The sequence below is a fragment of the Mirounga angustirostris genome, unplaced genomic scaffold (assembly GCF_029215605.1).
Source record: "Mirounga angustirostris isolate CCGP_5_RB_7025 unplaced genomic scaffold, mMirAng1.0.hap1 SCAF_1, whole genome shotgun sequence".
Classification (NCBI taxonomy): Eukaryota; Metazoa; Chordata; class Mammalia; order Carnivora; family Phocidae; genus Mirounga; species Mirounga angustirostris.
Window position 1 is genome coordinate 141,202,605 of NW_026991709.1, and position 24,633 is coordinate 141,227,237.

Below are 24,633 nucleotides of genomic sequence, written 5' to 3' on the forward strand. Positions count from 1 at the left end.
CACTAATCTCTTTCCCATCTGTTAGGTAGTTCTAGATGCTCCACAGAAATAAGACATTGAGCAAAACTAGGGAAATGATAGGAGAAATTCCTACATGTTAATTAGTTAGCCATTTGGGGATCAGAAAACAATGTTTCCATCATCAACTCCTTCACTGCTGGAGAGACAAAAATAATGTGTCTGCCCTCAAAGAGCTCACAATTTAATGATGGGAAGTATGCAGTAACACTATAATATGAACCAGAATGCTGTAACTACCAGAAGTTAAGGAAAGCCAAGCAGGGAGAAATTGCAGCTGGTTGGGGATATCCAGAAAGACTTCTTGAAAGAGATGGTATTTGAAGTGGATTTTGAAAGTCCACAACTTACAGGTTAAGGTAGAGTAAGAAAGATAGCATGCACAAAGGTATAGAGACACATTGGGTTTGTTTGGAAAATATCAAATAATGTAAGTTAGATGCAGTTTGAAAGATTAGTAGAAGAAAGTAATATTAGCAATCATTTAATGAGCACCTACTGTGTGCTCTGCTTCTTGCTACATACCCTACATTATTTTATTGAACTTTAAGAACATGCTGTGAGGCAGGTGCTAGTATTATTATTACCATCTTTTAAATGAAAAGATATTAAATGATTTTCCCAAGTTATACAGCTATTAAGTTGATGTTCTCAGATCTTAATCTAGGTCTGACTGGTACTAAAACCCATACCCTAACCACTACAATACAAAGTTATATTGTGGAGATTTCAGATATAAAGTGGGGGCCTTATTTCCAATGATGTTATCAGTAGAAAACAATATATATATTTTTTAGCAAGAGGACCAATTATTAAGAGTTTCTAAGATTAACCTATTATCAGTGAGTTGAAAGAATAAATGTGGGGAGAGAGAGAAAGTAGACCACCTGGTTTAAGTAGGCTTCTTACAGCAGTCTGAGTGAGCTAATGAACTGAGCTGGGTTTATAGGTCAGTAAGATTGAAAAGGTAGGAACATACACAGAGACACTTTAAAAAAAATTTTTTTTCCAGAATTCTCTTTTTTTATTTTATTTTTTTATTATGTTAAGTTAGCCACCATACAGTACATCATTAGTTTTTGATGTAGTGTTCAATGATTCACTAGTTGCATATAACTAACAAAATGACAAGTATTTAAATGGAGGGGATGAGGAAGTTGGCAGTTTTAAAGTTGACCTTGGGTGAAATTCAAGCCTAAGTAGCAATAATGGGGAAGAGAAACTTCTGAGGGAAAAGAAAACTCAATTTGGCCCAGGTTCAGGGTGCCTGAGGAGCACCCAGGTGACACTGTCAAAATTACTTGGAATGTAGGTGTGAAGGTGAGACTTGAGATGGAGATTTGGCAGCTATTTGCATAGGAGAGAGTGTCAAAGCTATTTTAGTGAACTCCCCAAGGAAGAGAATAGAAAGAGAAGTTTGAAGGCAAACTTTGAGAAAGGCCTACATTTAGGGACTAGGGGGAGAAAGAAGAACTAGTAAAAAAAAATCAAAGTTGAAGAACAATCCTTTCGAGTAGGTGATTGGAAAATCTCTGGTCTCCTTTAAAAGAAACATTTGGTAAAAGCCAGATGGTCAGGCATTTAAAAATAAGTAGATGCCTAGGATTTCTGGCAAGTAGTTGATACTCTGACTTCCTGTTGTGTGACTCTAGAACTTTTCTCTAGAGAAACAGACCCATACTTCAAATTACCTATCTAGTAAATTCATAGGCATCTTAAACTCAAGACCAAAAAGAATGTATTAGTCCTAGTCCCCAAAACTCAAACTTGTATTTATGTCCTCTATTTGATTAGTAAACTATTTGATTATTAAGCCTATTCAATTATTAACTCCACTGTTCATTTGCCCTAAACAGAAATCTTAAATTAATCTGCCACTATTGTCCCTTCCTTATCTCTAGGAACCTTCCACTTCCAAAACCAACATATAGTTGATAATTGCTATAGACTGAATGTGTCTCCCTAAAATGTGATGGTGTTAGGAGGTGGAGCCTTTGGGAGGTGAATAAGTCATGAGGACAGAATTCTCATGAATGGAATTAATGTCCTTCTAAAAAAAACCCTGAGAGATGCCTTGCCCCTTCTACCATATGAAGTTACTGCAAAAAAAAAAAAAGAAAAAAGACATCTATGACAAAAGGAAAGGGACTTTGACCAGACAATGAATTTGCCAATGCCTTGATCTTGGACTTTCCAACCCTCAGAAATGTGAGAAATAAATTTTTGTTACCTCTAAGTCACCTAGTCTATGGTACCTTTGTTATAGCAGCTCAGATACCTACTGCTTAGCCTTACTTCAAGGACTTCTACTCCCTGCATTTGTACCAAGCTCCTCGATTGCCACAGATTCAGTTCCAGTGAGTTCCTGTGGTGCAGGCCGCAGTAGTCACCCCACCAGAGGGTACAGGCAGCAGATTATGCTGCATCCATGTGGTGCTGTCCATGTGTCATCGCTGCCAGGACACAGGGTGCACAAGCCATGAGATCATAGCTACTTCCACCTAGATTTCCTGGTGCATGACCCAGGTGGAAAATCCCTGCAGAGTCAGAGTCACCCCAGAGAGAGAGCTACCACTATAGCACTGCTCAGTGGAGCTGTGGGGCTGGGACTGCCCTCATGATCAGGAGCCACCTGTGGGCAATTCCAGTCTAGGAGAACCACAGGCATGTGACTTTAACGTTTGAGAGCTATGGTGTGGGCTGCTCCAAGCAAACTCATAGGGTTGGGGGCTGTCCAAAACCATGGGCAAGGCCATCTATAGCCTTTGGGACCCAACCCCCATCTGTATCACCCTTTGTTACATTTGTCCAGTATTTTATGGAACTTAGTTTTATCTGTTTCTCTGTCTGAACGCAATAGGAGAGATTGTTTCTTGTTCATCTTTTGTTCACAATCCTGAAATCCATGCCTGGCATTTAGTAGAAACTCACTATATGTTTGAATTAATGTTCAAAGTCAATCATTTATTCAACAAATATTTATTGACTATCAAGTGTGTAATACACTGAACCAGGAGTTCAATATAGGGTAATAGTACTCTTACTATCCCCAGATAAGGGACCAAAGGTTTTAGAGTGGTTAACTCATTTGTCTAGTAAAAAGTGGTAGAGCTATCTGACTGAAAATTGAGTGTCTGTGACCATTTATAACTATTACCTTGAATGAAGGAATAAATAATATACAGCCTGAACTTAAGGCTGTATAATTCTGGATAGCTGTTTTATGTTTTTTATTTTCAAATTTAATTTTTAAATTTTCTTCTGATTTCTGTAGTTCAATGTTAGCTAAGTCATGAAATCAAAAATTAAAAAGAAGTTATGTAAAACAAGTGTTTAGCATAGCTTCACATTTGTCAATATCTTTATAGTGTGAACTACTTAGGCATAATTTTATAGGGACCCCCTTTAAAGACTCTAGAAGTTTCCGGGGGTGCCTGGGTAGCTCAGTTAGTTAAGCATCTGCCCCCGGCTTGGGTCATGATCCTAGCACCCATGATCCTAAGGCCTTGCTCAGTGGGGAGCCTGCTTCTCCCTCTCCCTTTGCCCCACCCCACAATTCATGTGGGGGGGCGCATGTGCATGTGTGTGTGGGCACACTCTCCCCCAAATAAATAAATAAAATCTTTTTTTTTTTAAAGACTCTAGAAGTTTCCAGACCACATTGTCTTTTCCCCCTTCATTTGCATCTTCTGTATGTGGTAGTAATTTTGAAAACCAGCAAAGTGTTGGAGAAGAGGTAATAGAGATAATGAGAATCTGGTTTAAAAAGAGTGTTTTGTAATCTGTATTATAAATTCTATTAGCCTGAATAAACTGTGTCAAATCTAAAATACCAAGAGGTTTAAGTTAGATGCCATTGAAAATGAGTATCACTATCATTTAAGTAATAATGACATTTCCTTAATGTTAATTTATCTTCTCAGTATTATCCACTGTGAGACCCAACTTCCTAAGAAAATCTGAAAACTTTATCTACCATTTAAAAGTAATCTTTTAATCCCCTTAACATTTTATAATAGGCTATCAGAATGAATTTTCCTAAGCTTTCCATTGAAATGGTACCATTAACTTGGAGTACTTTCTCCATTATAGCAATCCAATAGTTGCAAGATGGACAAAATCCTAGGCAGTTGAGTAATAGCAATCATTTTTCACTTTCCTTTCTATCTCTTATACAATAATTATTTGCATTATTAGTGTTCTCTTGAATATGCTGTTTGTAGAAATATTTTAAAGTTTTCTGAGGAATAATTTAATCTAGATAACATAATCTATAAACCTGTTCAACTAGTTAATTATAACTCGAATACATTGCAGTATGGTAAAGCTAAATAGATAGCTGAAGAGCACCTCTGTCAAACACTCTCAGTTGTGGTGCTTCTCACCTTTCCAGCAGGAGGCTTCACATCACTATTAGGACATATGACCTGCTTATATATGATCTGAGCGGGGATTCTAATATCAATTTGATATTAAATATTATTAAGTCCTATTTTTCTTATTTATTAAATAAAAATAAATAGAAGTTCCTTGAATGAACTTGTAATGGATAATCTCATTATTTCTAGAACTGTACCCAACTCCTTACCCTCAGCTTATTTGTTACACAATCTGCCAGTACCTGCCTTAGACTTAGAATCTTCCACATCTGTTTTTATATTTGATTTGGGAGTTGGTAGTTTTTCACCCAGTAGGTAACATCATGTCCTCCTCCTACTATTTTCTTTGCAGCTCACTGGGGGGGCTTGTGGATGGATGATTGTGTCCTGAAACATAACTAGAGGACAGCCTTGACAGAAATAACCTTAATTTCTTCTGTTTTTGATGACTAGATTTATGCTTCAATATTGTCAAAGTCACAAGATAAAGATATCTGCTATTTCTACTACTGTTTAATATTTTCTTAGAACTAATATAAAAGTAAAGAAAACAAAATACAAAGGATATCAGCAAGATGGCAGAATAGTAGACTCTTGACTTTCCTTCCTCCTGTAGATGCACTGAACAAACAGCTACACACAAATCAATTTCCTTGGAGAGAAATACGGAAACTAGTTGACTGACTCCTACACATCAGGTGACTGAGAAAATATACACATTGAAAAGAGTAGGAAAAGTTGAGACACACTCATCCCATAAACTCCTGGCATAGCAATTTGTAATCAGGAGGGAATCCCCAACTGCCAGCTTTTCCCTGAGGAGCAAAGGGTTTGGACCACATATCTAGCTCCCCAACTTTTGTTGTTGCTACATAAGGACTGGCCCCCAAGTCACCTAGCTCTGAAAGTCAATGTAGCTCAACATTCATGAGTCCCTCAGGACCATATTAAACAAAGAGGAGATTTTAAACAGAAGTGTGAGTACTTACCATGACTATACCAGTGGGCTCAGCACAGAGAGAACAGGCAAAAACACAAGGCTACCAATTTCCCCTTTGAAAAGATATGATTGGACATTTATAGCTGCTGCCTAAGGGTCAAGTGTCATTTTCTTTTCTTTTTCTGAGCGTAGAGCTTCTAATCAACCTTCATCCAGAAGTTGACTGTGCTCCTCTAGGGGCCTGAAAAGGATTGTGGGCACTTCAGTAATTTGCTTTCCCCTCACTCACTCCAGTGATAAAAACAGGTATCCACTTTCTCCCTGGAAAGAGCTTGTCCATACATCTAGCATCCCAACTTTTATTACTGCCACCTAACGGACTGGTTTCCAAATTACCTAGCTCAGAGTGCCAAAAGGGCTTGGCATTCACAAGTCCTCCTTTACCACCAAAAACAAAGAGGCAGTTTTTAACAGATGCATAAGTACTTCCTGCTGCTATTCCCCCACCCTTAGTACAGAGGGAACAGACAAAAACAAAAGACTCAGAATTTCTCCCTAGAAGGGATTTGACTACGTAATTTCCCAGCTGCTACCCAAGGGTCAGGCTTCTAATTATCCTGCATCTGGGAGCTGATGGGGCACATGATTAATAGTCTTATGGAAGCCTGAGCAGACATGTCAGAACTTTGTGACTTTTCCCTCCAGCTCACCCCATTGATAAAACCAGTGGAGATAAATGATTTACCTGTCAGATAACTCAAAATAATAGCCATAAAGATGCTCACTGAAGTCATGAGAACAATATATGAGCAAAGTGAGAGTTTCAACAAAGAGAAAATATAAATATTAAAAAGTTTGAAAAAGATGGGGCACCTGGGTGGCTCAGTCGGTTAAGCATCCAATTCCTGATTTTGGTTCAGGTCATGATCTCAGGGTTGTGAGATCGAGCCCTGCATTGGGCTCTGTGCTGGCATGGAGCCTGCTTAGGATTCTTTCTCTCTCTCTTCCTCTCTAAAATAAAATAAAATAAAATATAAAAAAAATAAAGTACTAAAAAGAAATAGAACTGAAGAATACAAGTGAACTGAAAAATTCAATAGGGGAGTTCAACAGCGGACTAGATCAAGCAAAAGAAAGGATCAGTAAAGATAGGTCAGTGGAAATCATCCAATCAGAGGAGGAAAAATAATGAAGATAGCTTAAAGAACGTATAGGATGCCAGCAAGTGGATGAATAAACACATTATGAGAGTCCCAAAAGGAGAAGAGAGAAAGACACAGAGAGAGTATTATATGAAATAATGGCTGAAAACTTTCAAAACCTGAGGAAATAGGCATCCAGATCAAGAAAATTTAAAAAGCACAAAACAAGAGAATTTAAAGAGACCTGCACTGAGACATAATAAAATTTTCAAAAGTTAAAAAATTTTGAAAGCTGTAATAAAAAAGCAACTTGTTATATATAAGGTAACCCCTGCCCCAAGACCATCTGCAGATTTTTCAGCGTAAACCTTGTAGGCCAGACAGAGTAGGATGAAACAGTCAAAGTTCAGAAAGAAAAAGAAAGAAAAGAACTGCCAGCCAAGAATACTTTGCCAGGCAAAATTGTCCTTCAGAATTGAAGGGGAGATAAAGATATTCCCGGACAAACAAAAGTTGGAGTTCATCACCACTAGACTTGCCTTACAAGAAATGCTAAAAGAAGTTCTTCAAGCTGAAATGAAAGGGTGAACATGTAACATGAAAACATGAAAGGATGAAATTCACTGGGATAGGTAAATAGTCAAATTCAGAATGCTCTAATATATAATGGTGGTGTATAAATCACATATAACTCTAGTATAAAGGTTAAGAGACAAAAGTATTAAAAATGACTACAGCTACAATAATTTTTTAATGGGTACACTAAAAAGATGTAAATTGTGACATCAAAAACATAACATATTGGGGCCAGGAGTAAACATATAGAGCTTTTGTATGCTGTCCAAGTTAAGTTATAAGCTTAAAATGGACTGTTATGTTTTATGTAAGCCTCATGGTAACCACACAGCAAAAACCTGTAGTAGATACATGAAAGATCAAGAAAGGAGTCAAAGCATACTACTACAGAAAATTATCAATCATAAAAGATGAGAGCAAGAGAGGAAGAAAAGAACAAAGGATCTACAAAACACCCCAAAAAGAATTAACAAAAGGCTTTACCTATCAAAAATTACCTTAAATGTAAATGAACTATTTCTCCAATCATAGACTGAAAGTGAAGGGATGGAAAAAGATATTCCATGTAAATGGAAACTGGAAGAGAACAGAGGCAGCTATAATTATGTCAGACAAAATAAACTTTAAGTAAAAACTATAAAAAGAGACCAAAAGGGCCATTATATGATGATAAACTGATCAATTCATCAAGAGGATATAACAATTAAAAATATTTATGCACCCAAGGGGTGCCTGGGTGGCTCAGTTGATTAAGTGTCCCAACTCTTGATTTCGGCTCAGTCATGATCTCAGGGTCATGATATCCATCTGTACCTCAGGCTCTTAGCTGGGCGTGAAGCCTGCTTATGATTCTCTCTCTCTCCCTCTCCCTCTGCCCCCTCCCCCCAACACACGTGCTCTCTCTCTCAAAAAAAAAAAATACGCACCCAATATTGGAGCATTTAAATATATAGAGTAAACATTAGCAAATCTGAAGGAAGAGATAGATAATAATACAATAATAATAGGGAACTTTAGTATCCCACTTTCAACAGTGGATAGTTCAGACAGAGTATCAAGGAAACACTGGACTTAAACTACACTTCAGACCAAAAAGATCTAACATATATACAGAGCATTCCATCCAACAGTGGCAGATACACATAGAATGCTCTCTAGGATAAATAATAGGCCACAAAACCAGTTTTAACAAATATAAAAAGATTAAAATCATATCAGGCATCTTTGCTGACCACAATTATATGAAACTAGAAATCAGTAACAAGAAAAACTGGAAAATTCACAAATATGTGGAGATTAAACAACATCCTTCTGAACAACTAATGTGTCAAAGAAGACATTAAAGGAGAAATATAAAAGGGTCTGAGGCAGGTGCCTGCGTGGCTCAGTCGTTAAGTGTCTGCCTTCGGCTCGGGTCATGATCCCAGGGTCCTGGGATCGAGTCCCACATCGGGCTCCCTGCTCAGCGGGAAGCCTGCTTCTCCCTCTCCCACAACCCCTGCTTGTGTTCCTGCTCTTGCTGTCTGTCTCTGACAAATAAATAAAGAAAATCTTAAAAAAAAAAAAAAGGATCTGAGGCAAATGAAATGGAAACAATACTAAAATTATGGAATGAAGTAAAAGCAGCTTTAAGAGGGAAGTATATAGTGATAAATGTCTACAACAAAAAACCAAAGATCTCAAACAACCTAACTTTACACCACATGGAACTAGGAAAGGAAGAACAACTAAGCCTGAATTTAGTAGAAGGAGGAGATAACAAAGATCAGAGCAGAAATAAATGAAATAGTGACTAGAGAGATAATAGAAAAGATCAATGAAACTATGAGTTGGTTTTTTTAAAAGATAAAATTGACAAAACTTTAGCTAGCCTAACAGAGAAAAAGAGAGAAGATTCAAAATCAGAAATGAAAGAGATGTTACAAATAATGCCACAAAAATACAAATGACCATAAGAGACAAGATGGACAATTATATGCCAACAAATTGGACAACCTAGAATGGATAAATTCCTAGAAACATGCCATCTAAAAAGAACAAACTATGGAGAAATAGAATATTTGAACAGACCAGTAACATGCAAGGTAATTGAATCACCAATCAAAACTCTTTCAACAAAGATAAGGCCAATAACAGATGGCTTCACTGGTGAATTCTACCAAACATTTAAAGAATTAGTGGCAATCCTCAAACTCATCCAAAACAATCAAAGAGTAAGGAACACTTCCAAACTCATTTTACAAGGCCAGCTTTACCCTGATACCAAAGCCAGGTAAGGACATTATAAGAAAAAATTATAGGGCACCTGGGAGGCTCAGTACATTAAGCATCTGCCTTTGGCTCAGGTCGTGATCCCAGGGTCCTGGGATTGAGTCCCACATTAGGCTCCCTGCTCAGTGGGGAGCCTGCTTCTCCCTCTCCCTCTGCCTGCTGCTCCCCCTGTTTGTGCTCTTGCTCTCCCTCTTTATCGCTCTGTCAAATAAATAAATAAATAAAATCTTTTTAAAAAAAGAAAAGAAAATTATAGGCCAATATCCCTAATGGACATATATGCAAAAGTTCTCAACAAAATACTACTAAACAGAATTCAGCAGTATATTAAAAGGATTATACACCATGATCAAATTGGACTTATCTCTGGGGTCCATAGGTAGTTCATCATATTCAAATCAATAAACATGCCATAATGAGGAGAAAATAATCATATCATTTCAGTAGATGCAGCGAAAGGATTTGACAACATTTAACAACCTTTGATATAACTCTCAACAGATTAGGTATAGAAGGAATGTACCTCAAAAAAATAAAGGTCTTACATAACAAGTTTACAACTAACATACTCACTGATGAAAAGCTTTCATCAGGATCAAGATCAGGAACAAGACAAAGGCATCCACTCTCATCACACTTCTTTCTATTCAACTTAGTACTGGAAATCCTAGCCAGCACAATTAGGCAAGGAAAAGAAATAAAAGGCATCCATATCAGAAAGGAAAAAGTAAAATTGTCTTTGTTTGCAAAATACATTATCTTACATATAGAAAATCCTAAAGACTTCACCCAAAAACTGTTAAAACTAATGAATGAATTTAGTAAAGTTGCAGGATACAAAATCAAACAAAAACTGGTTGCATTTCTATACACTAACAACGAACTATCTTGAAAAAGAAATTAAGAAAACAATCCCATTTCTAATTGCATCAAAAAGAATAAAATACTTAAAAATAAACTTAACAAAGGAGGTAAGAGATCTGTACAATGAAAATTAGAAGACATTTCTGAAAGAAATTGAAGACAAATAAATGGCACGATATCTCATGTTCATGGATTGAAAGAATTAATATTGTTAAAATGTCCCTGGTACACAAAGTGATCCACACATTCAGCTCAATCCCTATAAAAAATCAAATGGTGTTTTTTACAGAAATAGAAAAAAGCAGGCATAAAATTCACATGGAATCGTAAAAGAATCCAAATAACTAAAACAATTTTGAGCAAGAAGTGCAAATTTGGAGGCATTTTACCTCCTCATTTCAAACTATATTATAAAACTATAGTAATCAAAATAGTATGGTATTGGCATAAAAACACACAGATCAGTGGAACAGAATAGAGAACCCAGAAATAAACCCACATATATATATAGTCAACTCATTTTTTGACAAAGGCACCAAGAATACACAATAGGAAAATAATAGCATCTTCAATAAATGGTATTAGAAAATTGGATAATCACATGCAAAAGAATAAAATTGGATCCTTATCTCATACCATACACAAAAATCAACTCAAAAAGGACTAAAGATTCAAATTAAAGACCTGAAACTGTAAAACTCATAAAAAAAACATAGGGGAGGGGCACCTGGGTGGCTCAGTCGTTAAGCGTCTGCCTTCGGCTCAGGTCCTGATCTCAGGGTCCTGCGATTGAGCCCCCGCATTGGGCTCCCTGCTCAGCGGGAAGCCTGCTTCTCCCTCTTCCACTCCCCCTGTTTGTGTTCCTGCTCTCGCTCTCTCTCTCTCTCTCTGTCAAATAAATAAATAAAATGTTTAAAAACAAACAAACAAAAAAAACTTAGGGGAGAAGATCATTGAGATTAGTCTTGTCAGTGATTTTTTGGATCTTACACCAAAACCAAATATGTAAGACTGTATAAAACTAAAATGTTTCTGCACAACAAAGGAAACCATCAACAAACTTAAAAGGCAACTTATAGACTAGAATGAAACATTTGCAAAATATATACTCAATAAGGAGTTAATATCCAAGATATGTAAGGAACTCTTACAACTAATAGAAATAATAGTAATAATCAAGATTTAAAATGGGCAAAGGACCTGAATAGACATTTTTCCAAAGAAGACATAAATATGGCCATCAGATGTATGAAAAGATCCTCAACATAAGTAATCATCACAGAAATGCAAATCAAAACCACAGTTACATATCATCTCAAACCTGTTTAAGGTGGCTATTATCAAAAAATTAAAAGATAAATGTTGACGAGAATGTGGAGAAATTGGAACCTTGTACACAGTTGGTAGGAATGCAAAATGATGCAGCTGCTATGGAAAACAATATGGGGGGGTTCCTCAAAAAGTTAAAAAATAGAACTACCATAGGATCCAGCAATCCCACTTCTGGGTACTGATCTAAGAGAATTGAAATCAGGATCTCAAAGACAAATTAGCACTCCCATGTTCATAGAAGCATTATTCACAATAGCCAAGATACGGAAACAACCTAAGTTTCTATTGATGGGTGGATGAAGAAAGCCTACAAGGGAATATATTATTCAGCCTTGCAAAATCTGCAAAATATTGGATATGGATCAATTTGAGGCCATTATGCTAAGTGAAATGAGCAGTTACAGAAAGACAAATACTGCATGAATCCATTTATATGTGGTATCTAAAATAGTCAAATTCATAGAATTGAAGGGTGGGGTTAAAGGGGAGATGGGAAGTTATGAATCAGCAGGCATAAAATTTTAATTAAGCAAGATGAGTAAGTTATAGAGATCTGCTATACAATGTTGTACCTATGGTCAACGATACTGTATGATACACTTAAAAACTTGTTAAGAGGGTAGACCTCATGTTAAGTGTTTTTACCATAATTAAATAAAATTAATTTTAAAAAGACTGAAAATAATTTAATCAAGCACCAACTCGAGAAAGGGAAGATCAACAAAGAATGCCCAAGAAAGTAGAGGAAGGAAAGAATAGAGTGCAGCTATTAATTTAATAGGATTCTAAAAAAGTAAATGGGAAGACTGAAATGCTGTTTGTGTTTAAAAAGTACTGACAAGATAAATGAAGAAAAAGAAGATATAAATAAATTTCAGGGTGAAGGAGAGAAACATAATGAGAGACATAGTAGATACACCAGAATTCTTTTTCAAAGATTTTATTTATTTATTTGAGAGAGCAAGAATGAGAGAGAGTACATGAGAGGGGGGAGGGTCAGAGGGAGAAGCAGGCTCCTTGCTGAGCAGGGAGCCCGATGCGGGACTCGATCCCGGGACTCCAGGATCATGACCTGAGCCGAAGGCAGTCACTTAACCAACTGAGCCACCCAGGCACCCGATACACCAGAACTCTTAAAAGTAAGACAGAATTGGGAACTCCCCCCTTAGGCAAACTTTACATAAAAAGAGAGACATTCTGTACTTCATTTTGAGGTTATTTTAATCTTGATATCAAAACCAGACAAAGGCAAAAAGAAGAGAATTGCAATTATTAGACTAATCTCATCTATAAACATATATATAATCTTAAATAACTGTTAATAAGCTAAATACAGCAATATATGTTAAAAAAATCTCATAACATTTGATCATGTAGGGTTTACCTAGAATGAAAGTATGATTTATCATTAATAAATTCATTATTACAACATACCCAATTAATAGACTTAAAAAATCTTTATGTTTACCTCAATACCTACAGAAAAGCAATAAATAAAATTCAACAGTGCTTCATTATTAACAAAAAATCCTCATAGTAAACTGGTAATTGAAGGGAAAAATTTTCTGGCAACTTTTTAATGGTCTCTATCAAAAAATATACATATTTGACTCTATAGTCCAATAGTAGAAGCATTCTCTTTGAAATTAGGAAAAGATGTCTACTATCATGACTTCTATTCAATATTATGCCTGTCTTAGGCAGCACAGTAAAAGAAGATACAAGGATGGAAAATAAAACTGCTACACACACACACACACACACACACACAGACTTACACCTAATGTGAAGTGAAATGCAAAATAAATGTCTTGCCCAGGGACAGCTGGTGAATAACAGAGCCAAGAGTTCACACATAATTTGGCTCCAATGTCTGAACTCAACAACTTCTGTACTGTCCAGTGGCACAGAGAATTGAGGAAAAAACTGTTCACTTCAAATGCAATCTAAAGTGCAGGCATGCTTCTCATAAATTTCCTCACCAGTTAAATAATTAACCAGAAATTTACATGAATATTATTAGCAAATTTTTTATCCCTCTTCCAATAGATTTAGTTCTTCGTGTTTTTAGATTTGTCCACTCTTTCGGTATGATAAATAGTGCCACAGTGAATATTGTTGGATCTCTGTATATGTAGAATAGTTTCTTTGAGGTTTATTTTCTGTGGATACAGTCATACGAGCAGCATTAACAGGTAAAAAATTGTGAACTATGACTATTGGCATAAATTGGCAAATTTCTAAAGCAATTTGTGGTGACCCTGAAATATGATAAGTGAGTTTCTAAATATATGATTAACTCATGAATTAAGAGCTTCTTTAAATGGTGCTTATACTTGGATAGTAGTGTTTTGCTAACTTGTGAATATGGTATATTGAAGTCATTCTTTGAAACAGGTTTCTATTGCAAAATAAGTTGTTAATTAATTTTACTTTATTTTAGTTGTATTATTTTTTAGTATACACACAGTTATTATTGAAGCTAGAAGTTGGGAACTTAATCATACAATTCTAATGTTTTATATGTTTAAAATTTTCATAATAAAAAACAGAAATGCTTTTTTCAAATTACTTGAATTAATGTATAAAAAGCAAAACTATATAAGCAGATTAGTTTTTAAAAGTAGATTTCAAACATTCATATGGTGAAATATTTTGTTACATTTGATTTTTCTCAGAATTAGAAAATAAAAGGGGTCAAGTCATTTCATATGAGTATATATATTCATTTCATATATATATATGAAATATATATGTATATATGAGGCAGTAAAGCTTAGTGGGTAAGATCATAGAATTTGGAACCAAACTTCCTGCATTTAATCTTGACTCTACTGGGGTGCCTGGGTGGCTCAGTTGGTTAAATCTTGACTCTACCATATACTAGCTCTGGGACTGCAAACAAATTACTTTTCTTAGATTCAGTTTTCTCTGTAAAAATGGTCATACTTATTTTTATTTTTATTTGTGATTACAAATTTATTTTTAATTTTGGAGCATTTTATGCCCAGAGTGATTGATGCTTTTATTTTGTTCCTTTGTTTCTGGGTAGGTGGAAACAAATTGTTCAAAATGTATAGTCTTTATGGGATAGAGAAGATATGGGCAAAGAAGGTACAGGGCTGTTTCTCTGATTTTGGTTTGAACTTTCCTTATATTCTTGAATCTTTCTTCTTTTTTTCTTATTTGTTTTCCAGATTAAATGCATTTATGGAAAAAGAACAACTGGATGGTAAGATAATAGTAGAATATTGTAACACTGCAATGGATTCCTCAGCAGAAAACAATATGTATGTAAACAAAGTGTGGGTTCAATGTGAGAATGAAAGCTGTTTGAAATGGAGATCATTGTCAAGTGAGGACGCAGCCAAAGTTGATCACAATAAACCATGGTACTGCTTCATGAACACTGATTCAAGATATAATAAGTGCTCTATTTCTGAAGAAGACTTCCCTGAAGAGGCTCAGCTTCATGAAAGTGGATTTAAGATCATCTATTCACAGCTCCCTCTTGGAAGCCTGGTTTTGGTAAAATTACAGAATTGGCCAAGGTAAAGTTGTTGTTATTTCATAATAAACTGTTGAGTTACAGTCTTGCTAAGTTGATGAATTTTTAAAACTTTTCAAAGAATCAACTTTTTTTCTACTGTTTGTCTAATTTATTTATTGTTTCCTGATCTCATCATTATTATCTTCCTGACATTTTGGGGTCTAATACTTTTTTTTTTTCTAGTTTCTTAAATTGGACACTTTAGGTAACTGATTTAAATCTTTTTTTTTCCCCTTGATATAGGCAACCACAGCTAAAAATTTCTCTTTAAGCATAGTGTTAGCTATATCCCACAAATTTGGTATATTGTGTTTTATTACCATTCAGTTTCAAATATTTACTAATTTGCTGTGTGATGTCTTCTTTCAAATGATCTGTTAAAAGTGTATTTTTACCTGATATTTGGGGATTTCTAAATATCTTATTGTTATTGAGCTCTAATTCAAGTCTATTGTCCAGTGAGGATATTTATGATCATTACTTTGAATTCTTTATCATGCATATTACTTATCTCTGTTTCATTTAGCTGTTTTGCTGTGGTTTTGTTCTGTTCTTTCATTTGTGACATATTCCTCTTCCTCCTCATTTTATCTAACTCTCTTTGTTTCTGTGTATTAAAAAAGTCAGCTATGTCTCCTGATCTTGAGAGTAGTGGCCTTATGAAGAAGAGGTCCTGTGGTGGCCCATAGTGCAATGCCCCATGTTCACCAGAACCAGGGGTGTGTCCTATATGGGTTGCTTGCACCCTACTATTGTGGCTGAGCTGTGTTTGCCTCTAGTCCAGTTGGCTGCAATGGCCCACTTTGCTTGTTGTGGGTACACTGAGCAGAGTTTGGCCCTTGTGCCATTGAGGGATCAGTCTGGGGCTGCTGTGGGCTTGTGGTTGGGTGGCGTCAACAATCAGACCAGAGGCCTGTCCCCAGTCCGCCCTGCTGGGGCTGTAGTTGGCCTGATCAACAGGGCATTCTCTCTGTGCTGCCAGCTATAAGTTTTGGCTCCTGGATCTGTGGATGCACTTGTGTGTGTGGTTATCTTCCCCTCTCCCAGGGAAGAAGTCATTTTGGAGTGGCACCAGTCCCTGCTGGGATTGCTTGCAGAGTGTATCAGGGCAGAAGCTGCTTTGGAGGGACACCTGCTGAATCTCTTTTGTACTTTTATATGAAATGAATTCTATTCTTTAAGAAGAGGTTTTTTTCAGTCAGTTTTCTCTCTGTTGTTCAGATTGGATCATTTCTGTTTTAAGTTCACTGATTCTTGCCTCTTTCATATTCATTCTGCTATTGTGACTATCCATTGAGCTTTTTGTTTTAGTTATTGTATTTTCAGGTGTAACATTTCCATTTGGTTCTCTCTATATCTTCTATTTATTTGTTAGATTTTCCTTTTTTTTTTTTTTTTTCATTTTGGATCTTATTTAAATCTGTTTTAGCAGGCTGGCCCTACTACTGCACTGGAGAGATATGAGAGAACCTCTTGTTCCTTCTTTTTTTTTTAAAGATTTTATTTATTTATTTGACAGAGAGTGACACAGCGAGAGAGGGAACACAAGCAGGGGCAGAGGGAGAGGGAGAAGCAGGCTTCCCGCAGAGCGAGGAGCCCGATGCGGGGCTTGATCCCAGGACCCTGGGATCATGACCTGAGCCGAAGGCAGATGCTTAACGACTGCGCCACCCAGGCACCCCCCTCTTGTTCCTTCTTGCCAGATGGGAGTGGAAGTCTAGGTTTTCTACTCAGTCTCCACTTACTCTCTGGAAAGGGAGGGGTGCCTCATTATTGCTGGGCAGGGATGAGAGTTCAGGCTCCTCACTCACCAACTTGGCTGGGAGAGGTACTGGTACCTTGTTACTCACCTCCACTGATACCATGGGGGGAGAATCATGTTAATTCTGGAAGGTGATAAAAATTCCAACTTCCCAGTAGTCCTCCTCCACCACTATCTGAGTGGGGAGGAAGTGGGGGCTTTACTACTGCTGGGTGGGTTGAAGTCCAGGCTCACCACTTGGCCTTTGTTGATAAGGATAGAGATGGGAATCTGTAGATTTTTCCATGGTATTTGGCTGGGAAAAAAGCAGCTATTGCTTTAAAGTTTTCTGTCTTGCTAGGTTGCCCCTATCCTGGTCCTATGACTAGAAAGAGCAGGCTTCATATGGACTTTTTGTTCCTTTGCATCCATTGGTACCTCTGGGTTGCTGGCTTCTTTAGCACCCAGTCTAGGATATATGAGGCAAAAAGAGCACTGAGGGAACTCACTGCCATGTCATTCTTCAGGTCTTGAGGCCCTTCTCTGGTTTATCTTCTCTTCATCTTTTAGAATCTTCTTATGTTTATTTGATGTATAATACTGAGGAATTTTTGGTGTTCTTAGTGGGAGGAATATAGAGAATTGAGTCTACCTCAACTTGTCCAGAACTGGAATCTGCAGAATAGATTTGCTTTAGCTTTTTTGTCTACATCACATACCCAAAGCCCCTTATTCTATTATTTTCTCAGAGTATCAAAAATATGAACTTGTTGTCTGAGATTTCCTAGCTTTTTTCCTTCTCTAATTTTATTTTTTAAATTTTAAAATTGAATTATTTCCATATTTTAACTAATAAACTTTATTTTCTAGAGCAGTTTTAAGTTTGCAGCAAAATTGAATGGAAAGTGCAGGGTCTTCACATATCTCCCCTCTAGCCCCACACAACCTCATATACCATCAAAATCCCAAATCAGTGTGGCACATTTGTTACAATCTATGAACCAGCATTTACCCATCATTGTTGACCGAAATCCATAGTGAATCATTAGGATTCACTCTTTGTGCTGTACATTCTATAGGTTTTGACAAATGTATAATGACATGTATTCGCCATTATAATATCATACAGAATAGTTTCACTGGCTTAAAAATCTCCTCTGTTTCACCTATTCATCCCTCCCACCACCCCCTGGCAACTGGGGATCTTTATACTATGTCCATAGTTTTGCCTTTTCCAGAATGCTGCATTGTAATCACAATATGTAGCCTTTCAGATTGGCTTCTTTCACTTGGTAATAGGCATTTAAGTTTCCTCTATGTATTTTCATGGACATACATGGTTTAATGGTTTAATTTGCATTTCCGGATGACATATGATGTGGAACATCTTTTAATATTCTGATTTGTCATCTGTATATCTTCTTTGGTGAGATGTCTGCTCAGATCTTTTGCCTATCTTTTAATTGAGTGGTTCACTTTCTTATTGTAGAGCTTAAGAGTTCTTTGTATATTTTGGATACCAGTCCTTTATCAGATATGTGTTTTGCAGATATTTTCTCCCAGTCTGTGGCTTATCTTCTCATTCTTACTAGTATCTTTCACAGAGCAGACATTTTTAATTTTAATGAAATCCCACTTACCAATCTTTTTTTCATGGATGGTGCTTTTGGCGTTGTATCCCCACTTTTATTTGTACGTTCTCTTTCCTTTATTCATATTGATCCTTTCTTCTTCGATTTGGTTTATACTCCCAGCAGTTTCTCATCAGTGTAAGCTTTTGTCCTGGAAAGGAGTTTTGTTGGTTAGTTTTAAGTGTTCACAGAGCCCAGACAGCTCCAATAACTTCAGGTTTTGTTGCTATCCACCTCACAGTTTTGGCTGCTGTGCTCATGTTGACCTGCTGCACTTTTCAGTAAGTACTCCTTACAGTTTTGAGGCTCTTATTTCCCAAACCCATCAGACCACTGGTTGCCTGCCCCCCCCCCCACCCGCTTTCCCTCATACAGATGCTAGTAATATGTGGGTCTTGTACCTGTCAATAGCTTGTACTTGCCTGCTTCTATTTTGGTAGTTTCTGTGGATAGCTTATCACTTAGTTTTTATAGATGTGTGTCATGTTTTGACTGTGCTATTATAGTTGTTCTACCTGTACTTACGGGAAAATTTCAGGAGATTCTAAAACCCTAACACCATTGCTGCTATCTTCCTAGAATCCCTTGCTATTTTACATTATATTCTCCTACTTAACATTCTCAAAGCTGGCATACTCTGGCTCATATTACCTCATTTTCATTCACATTCAGCTGTTCTCCATGAAGAATATAAAATGTTTGCTTTCATAGAGAGACTGTGATGGACTTCCTGTAACACACCACACATACACAGGCGCGCACACACACAGACAAGAGGCCTTCAAATCAAACCTATAGTTGTGTTATTGTTCTGTCACTTACTATTGTGGGCTGAATTGTGTTCCCCAAAAGAGATACTTTAAAGCTGAAACCTCAGAAGTGACTGTATTTGGAATCAGGACCTTTAAAAAAGTGATTAAATGAAAATAGGCCATTAGGGTGGGCCCTACACCAATCTGACTGGTATTCTTATAAGAAGAGGAAATTTGGATACACAAAGAGGCACCAGGGATGCACATGCACAGAGGAAAAACTATGTGACTGCGTAGCAGGAAGGTAGCCAAGGAGAGGCTTCAAGAGAAACCACCCCTGCTGACCTATTGATCTTAGACTCAAAGCCTCCAAAACTATGAGAAAATAAGTTTCTGTTGTTCAAGCCACTCACTCTGTGGTATTTTTCTATGGCAGCCTTAGCAAACTAATACATTTAATATCTTTGCAAATGTGGAAGTCTCTCTGAGATATATACCTTTTGCTACTGAGGACGTTTCTAGAGATCAAATGTGAAATGTTGTAAATATATACATATTATTTATTTAAATATTAAAAATATTATTTTCTTTTGTAAAATAATTAGGATGGGCATGAAGAGGAACTAGATAGCTATGTAAAAACAAATATCTTAAAAGACATGAATATGAATGCTTATTTTATGAGGTTACTTATGAAGGTATTTGTAGTCCATGTCATTTTTCAGATCTAAAATTAATATTTTGAAAGCAGAGAATTTGTATTTTCTAATGGAAATTCTGAAGTCTCAATAACTAATTCAAGAAATGTATTTGCTTCTTATCACTATATCTGAAATATTATGTTAGAAATCTGATTAGGAATTTCTTTTGCAGTTTTGTGCTTGTAACTGAGGATTAAGACTTGAAGTACAAATGAAACATGTTTTACTCCAGGCCCTAAACTATCTTTAATCTATGATTAGGACCATCAAAATACCTGCAAAATGCAGCTGTATCTACTTCTTGCTATTTGGAAAGAATAGAGTGCTTTGGCTAAGTAGTAATATGTATTTTTCTTTATGAACTAAGTATAGTTGAGCACAGGCTTAAAATATAGCCTTAAAATATTTAAAAACTCAAATCTAGTTATATTTCATATTCAATGCTACAGATACATAGAAAGATGATAACAGGATAAATTGCAATAGCAGAATGTAAAGCTAGAATTAACCCACTAAACACAGTCAAACATCAGTTCTTAATTAAACAATATTAAAGATGTTGAAGTTTCAAGTGGAAAGACCAGCTAGCTGGCTGTAGAGACACTTAGCAGGTGGCATTATCTGGGTCAGTTCTCATTAGCCTATGGCCTTACACCCAACCTTGAAGGCTCAGAAACTCAATCTTATCAACATCCCAAGTTATTCTTTCCCAGAACAGTTGACCTTCTCTAATAAAGTTTTTAAAAGCTAGAGACTGATAGAGAATCTAGAAATGCCTATTTAACCTTTATATAATAAAAATAAAGAATTGTCAAGAGAAGGCACTTTGTCTATGGGCAAGGTCCGTGGAAAATCAAATTACAATAGTTACATTTACCTCCACACTGTGAGATAGCACAGACTTATATACTTATAAAAGTACATATGCAGCCTCTTGCCTTTGGGTTATGCTATGTCTGTTTGTGCTGATGGTGGGGAGAAGAGAGAAGAGAAAAGCTATCTTCATATTAAGCAGCCTTAATTTTTAAAAAATGATCAGATAGCATTGTATTCAGCTGGAAAGCATAGAAGTTAAACGTAAAAAATAATGGTGCATATCTCCCCTAGTAGGGGCAGATACATTGTCAAGCAGAAACTAGGCTTCTGTTGAAAGTAACTACCTTGGGCATATTTACACATTTTACAAAGCTTTTTTATAAATATGAAAATTAATTTATAGAAAATATATTTGCATTCTAAGGTACTATAGTATAAACAATTTAGTAGTAAAATATGCCTTTAAATTAACAAACCAATGCAGTGATACATTTTAGATATAATATTAAAATTTATAAATTGAGATTTCTATAGATCCTTTCAGTCTTATAAAATATTATTTGATTACTCCTTATGTGCATTCTTTTATCTATGGATTAATATACTTACAATGTGTGTGGGGGGAGGCTGGGGATAGGGAATTGCCTCTTCCTATAAGCCCCCTGTAGTTAGGTACAGCTTAGAGATTTTGTGGCAAATACAGCATTCAGTTAGTGATGATTCCAACTCATCCATTTTGTTTCCCACAGATTAAGAATGAGGCCCAAGTAAAATTAGCTCTCCTCTTAAACATCCAAACCATACTTTGAAAATAACAGTCATGTACTTCTCATTGAGTATAAATACACGACAACTGAAATCATGCTTAAGCTTCAACTTCTACTGAAGGCAATAGCTCTTATTAAAGATCATTTCCACTGGATGAGAAATGTGATCAGTTTCTTCATGATATATTTGCACTCCTCTTGAAGCTACTTGTTGTGCCCAAATTTCCGCTTTCCCCCAAGTGGATTCCAACACCTGGTGCCTATTTGTCTTTGTTGTATGTGTACATTTTACCTCCCACCACCCACAGATTCTAAAATTAATCACACAACTTTCCTTGTAATTCTAATACCTTCCCATTGGTTTGCCAACTCTTACTCTCCCTCTCCATTTTTAAGCCCACAAGACAACATTTCAGAATTTCTCATCAATATGAACGTGAAAAATCAGGAAGTAGAAGTGCACAATGCACTATCATCATTGACAGTTTTGGAACACAAAAAGAGGTCAGAGTGAAAGCAAAAAATGGACATCAGCATTCTTCAATCACACTGAGTCAAAGAAAATGATGGATATAGCACGTGGAGAGAAGTAATCATGTTTTCTGCGTCTGTTGCCTCTCCTCAGCTTCTCCCGCAGTTTGGTACATTCTGTTTTAGCTGAAACACACAAACTAGAAGTCAGACAATTCCTTTGCACCGCCTGAAGAAATACTAACATGCCCCAATTATCTGAACATTTGACAATACTTTTCATAATTCATCTGTATATCAGCATGCAATATTTTGTCTAATATGACATGTTTTAAATAATGAACAGAAGCTTTTTTCTTTTATTGGCATCTCATTCTTTTTAGGAGTCATCTCTATTTTCACTTACATTTTATTTATTTTTTAAATTTTTATTGTATTTTATATAGTAATAATTTAAATTGAATACTCTCGGGGTCTTCTCTGCATTGGGAGCAGCTCTCCTGCCACAGCCCCCTCATCCCCTGAAAATGTACACCTGTGCAAAGTTCGTCTCCACCCCCTTCTAGGTCAGGAGCACCTCTCAGCTGTTGAACCGATCACTGTCTGCAGTGGTGTTAAACCACCGGAGACACTGACAGATGAGGTACCTTACAAGACCCTCAGCAGCTTGGCAGCCCCACGTCCCCTGACCTCACTTATTCCTAGCTGCAGCTTCCAAACCAGCGTCTCATTTCAAGGGACATCGACACAGCAGCCAAGTTCATTGCAGCTGGGGCTGCCATGGTAGGGGTGGCTGGCTCTGGGGCTGGAATTGGGACTGTGTTTGGGAGCCTCATCATTGGTTATGCCAGGAATCCCTCTCTGAAGCAGCAGCTCTTCTCCTATGCCATTTTGGGCTTTGCCCTCTTGGAGGAAATAGGGCTCTTTTGCCTGATGGTGGCCTTTCTCATCCTCTTCGCCATGGGAAGGAGCCGTCTCCACCTCCCATAGGTCTTTCTCCCGTGTCTTGTCCGCCCTGTATGTTCCTTTTCCTATACCTCCCCAGGCAGCCTGGGGAAAGTCGTTGGCTCAGGGTTTGACAGGGGGAAGACAAATAAATACTGTATTATTAAGAAAAAATAAAAATAAAAAATAAAAAATAAATCGAATACTCTCGGGCCCAGTAGGTTTTGTGTAAAAGAAGTTGTATCAGAATTTGTGTCAGAAAAGCTTATCTTAAACATAATAACTGCAAGATATTTTTCTTTCATATCTCAAGTGTTAGAAATCCTGTGATTGTTTTACACTGAATGAAATTGGTGCTACTTATAATTTGGTATAAAAATTTTTGTGAGGTGCAAATCACCTAGTATTAAACATGAGCCCCTTGTGTTTTACAAAGGATAGTCAACAAATGTAATGTAACAATCACAGTTTGATTTCTTTTTAAATAGTTCCTAATCCATTGGAGGACCCACTGTTTCTTAATTTCTGATAAATTACGAGTCTCCAATACAGCTACCATTCATTTTTAGTCATTTATTTGCCTATTGAAATCTTCTTCTTTTGAGTGAGTTCCTTCAGAAATGTAGATTTCCAATGTAGGTTTAAAAGATAAACTCCACTCAAGTTTTCTCTTAAGCACTCTTAAGCCCAATAAGGGTTGCCAAATAGCAACGATACTGTGATGTGAACCTGACAGTAACAAGATAGTCATCTTCATTTAGGTCCTGAACCTCTACTTGACTTTCCATTATCATTTCCAATTTTCCAAAGTATTAGGCTGCTTTGGGTTCCACATAGTCTGACTCAATTTGTAATCCTCTAGCCCTTCCTCTTCCATGATCTAAGGCTGCTAGGCAGACCTTCCACCTACCCTTTTCCTAACTCAGAGAGTCCAAGAGCCAAAGAACTCTGCTCAGCATCTAGGAAGCAGCTAGACGTCTGCTCCATTCTCACACTCCACCTTCCCTGGTGACTGGTGCACCCAACTCACCACCTCCTGGCAACTACACTTGGGATTTGTCAATTTCCTGGAATCAAACTTTTTGCATTAATAATACTAAGCATTAATAATAATGAAATACTTTTGTTAGTTTACATTGTGTTATTTATAATCTGTAAAAACTTTTTTACAATGGTATGGTAGATGTATTTCTATATTTATGACTTTGTAACTTTCATATCAATTGATAATTTAATAGTTCAACCATCTATAGTCCTCGAGCCCAAGTAATTTATGGATTTTGCATTTTTGTAATTTCAGATTCTTATAGCATGATCTGTATGCCTCCTTTAGGTTTTAAAATTATCTAAATATCTAATTTATCTAGTTTCTAAATAATTAAATGAGGCAAAAAATGTTTTTGTATCATTCTTTCTACCTCTCAATTATACCAATTATTGTATCTATATATAATTGTATACCTTTATATGATTAGTTTGCTAGGGCTGCCATAACAAAGTGTCACAGACTGGGTAGCTTAAAAATAACAGAAATTTAATTTCTTACAATTCTGAGGCTAGAAGTCTCAGGTTAGATTGTCAGCAGGTTGATTTCTTCTGAGGCTTTCTCCTTGACCTGTAGATGCATCTCTCTCCTTGTGTCTTCACATGGTCTTCCTTCTGTGCATGTCTGTGTCCTAATCTTCTCTTTTTATTTATTTTTTATTTAATTTAAATTCAGTTAATTTACATATAATG

At 36.5% G+C, this 24,633-nt stretch overlaps 1 protein-coding gene and 1 pseudogene across 2 annotated transcripts in view; both read left to right on the top strand.

Moving 5' to 3' along the window:
* The window catches only part of LOC123862956 (RNA-binding motif, single-stranded-interacting protein 3), a 1,542,535-nt gene that overhangs the window by 31,967 nt on the left and 1,485,935 nt on the right, over positions 1–24,633 (top strand). For both annotated transcript variants that reach the window (XM_064588878.1, XM_045903918.3), the window contains exon 3: positions 14,720–15,073. In XM_064588878.1, the coding sequence (XP_064444948.1) occupies positions 14,733–15,073 (341 nt within the window). In that variant the 5' untranslated portion in view covers positions 14,720–14,732. The remainder of the gene's footprint in view (positions 1–14,719; positions 15,074–24,633) is intronic.
* LOC123863882 (ATP synthase F(0) complex subunit C2, mitochondrial-like) lies at positions 22,479–23,202 on the top strand (annotated as a pseudogene).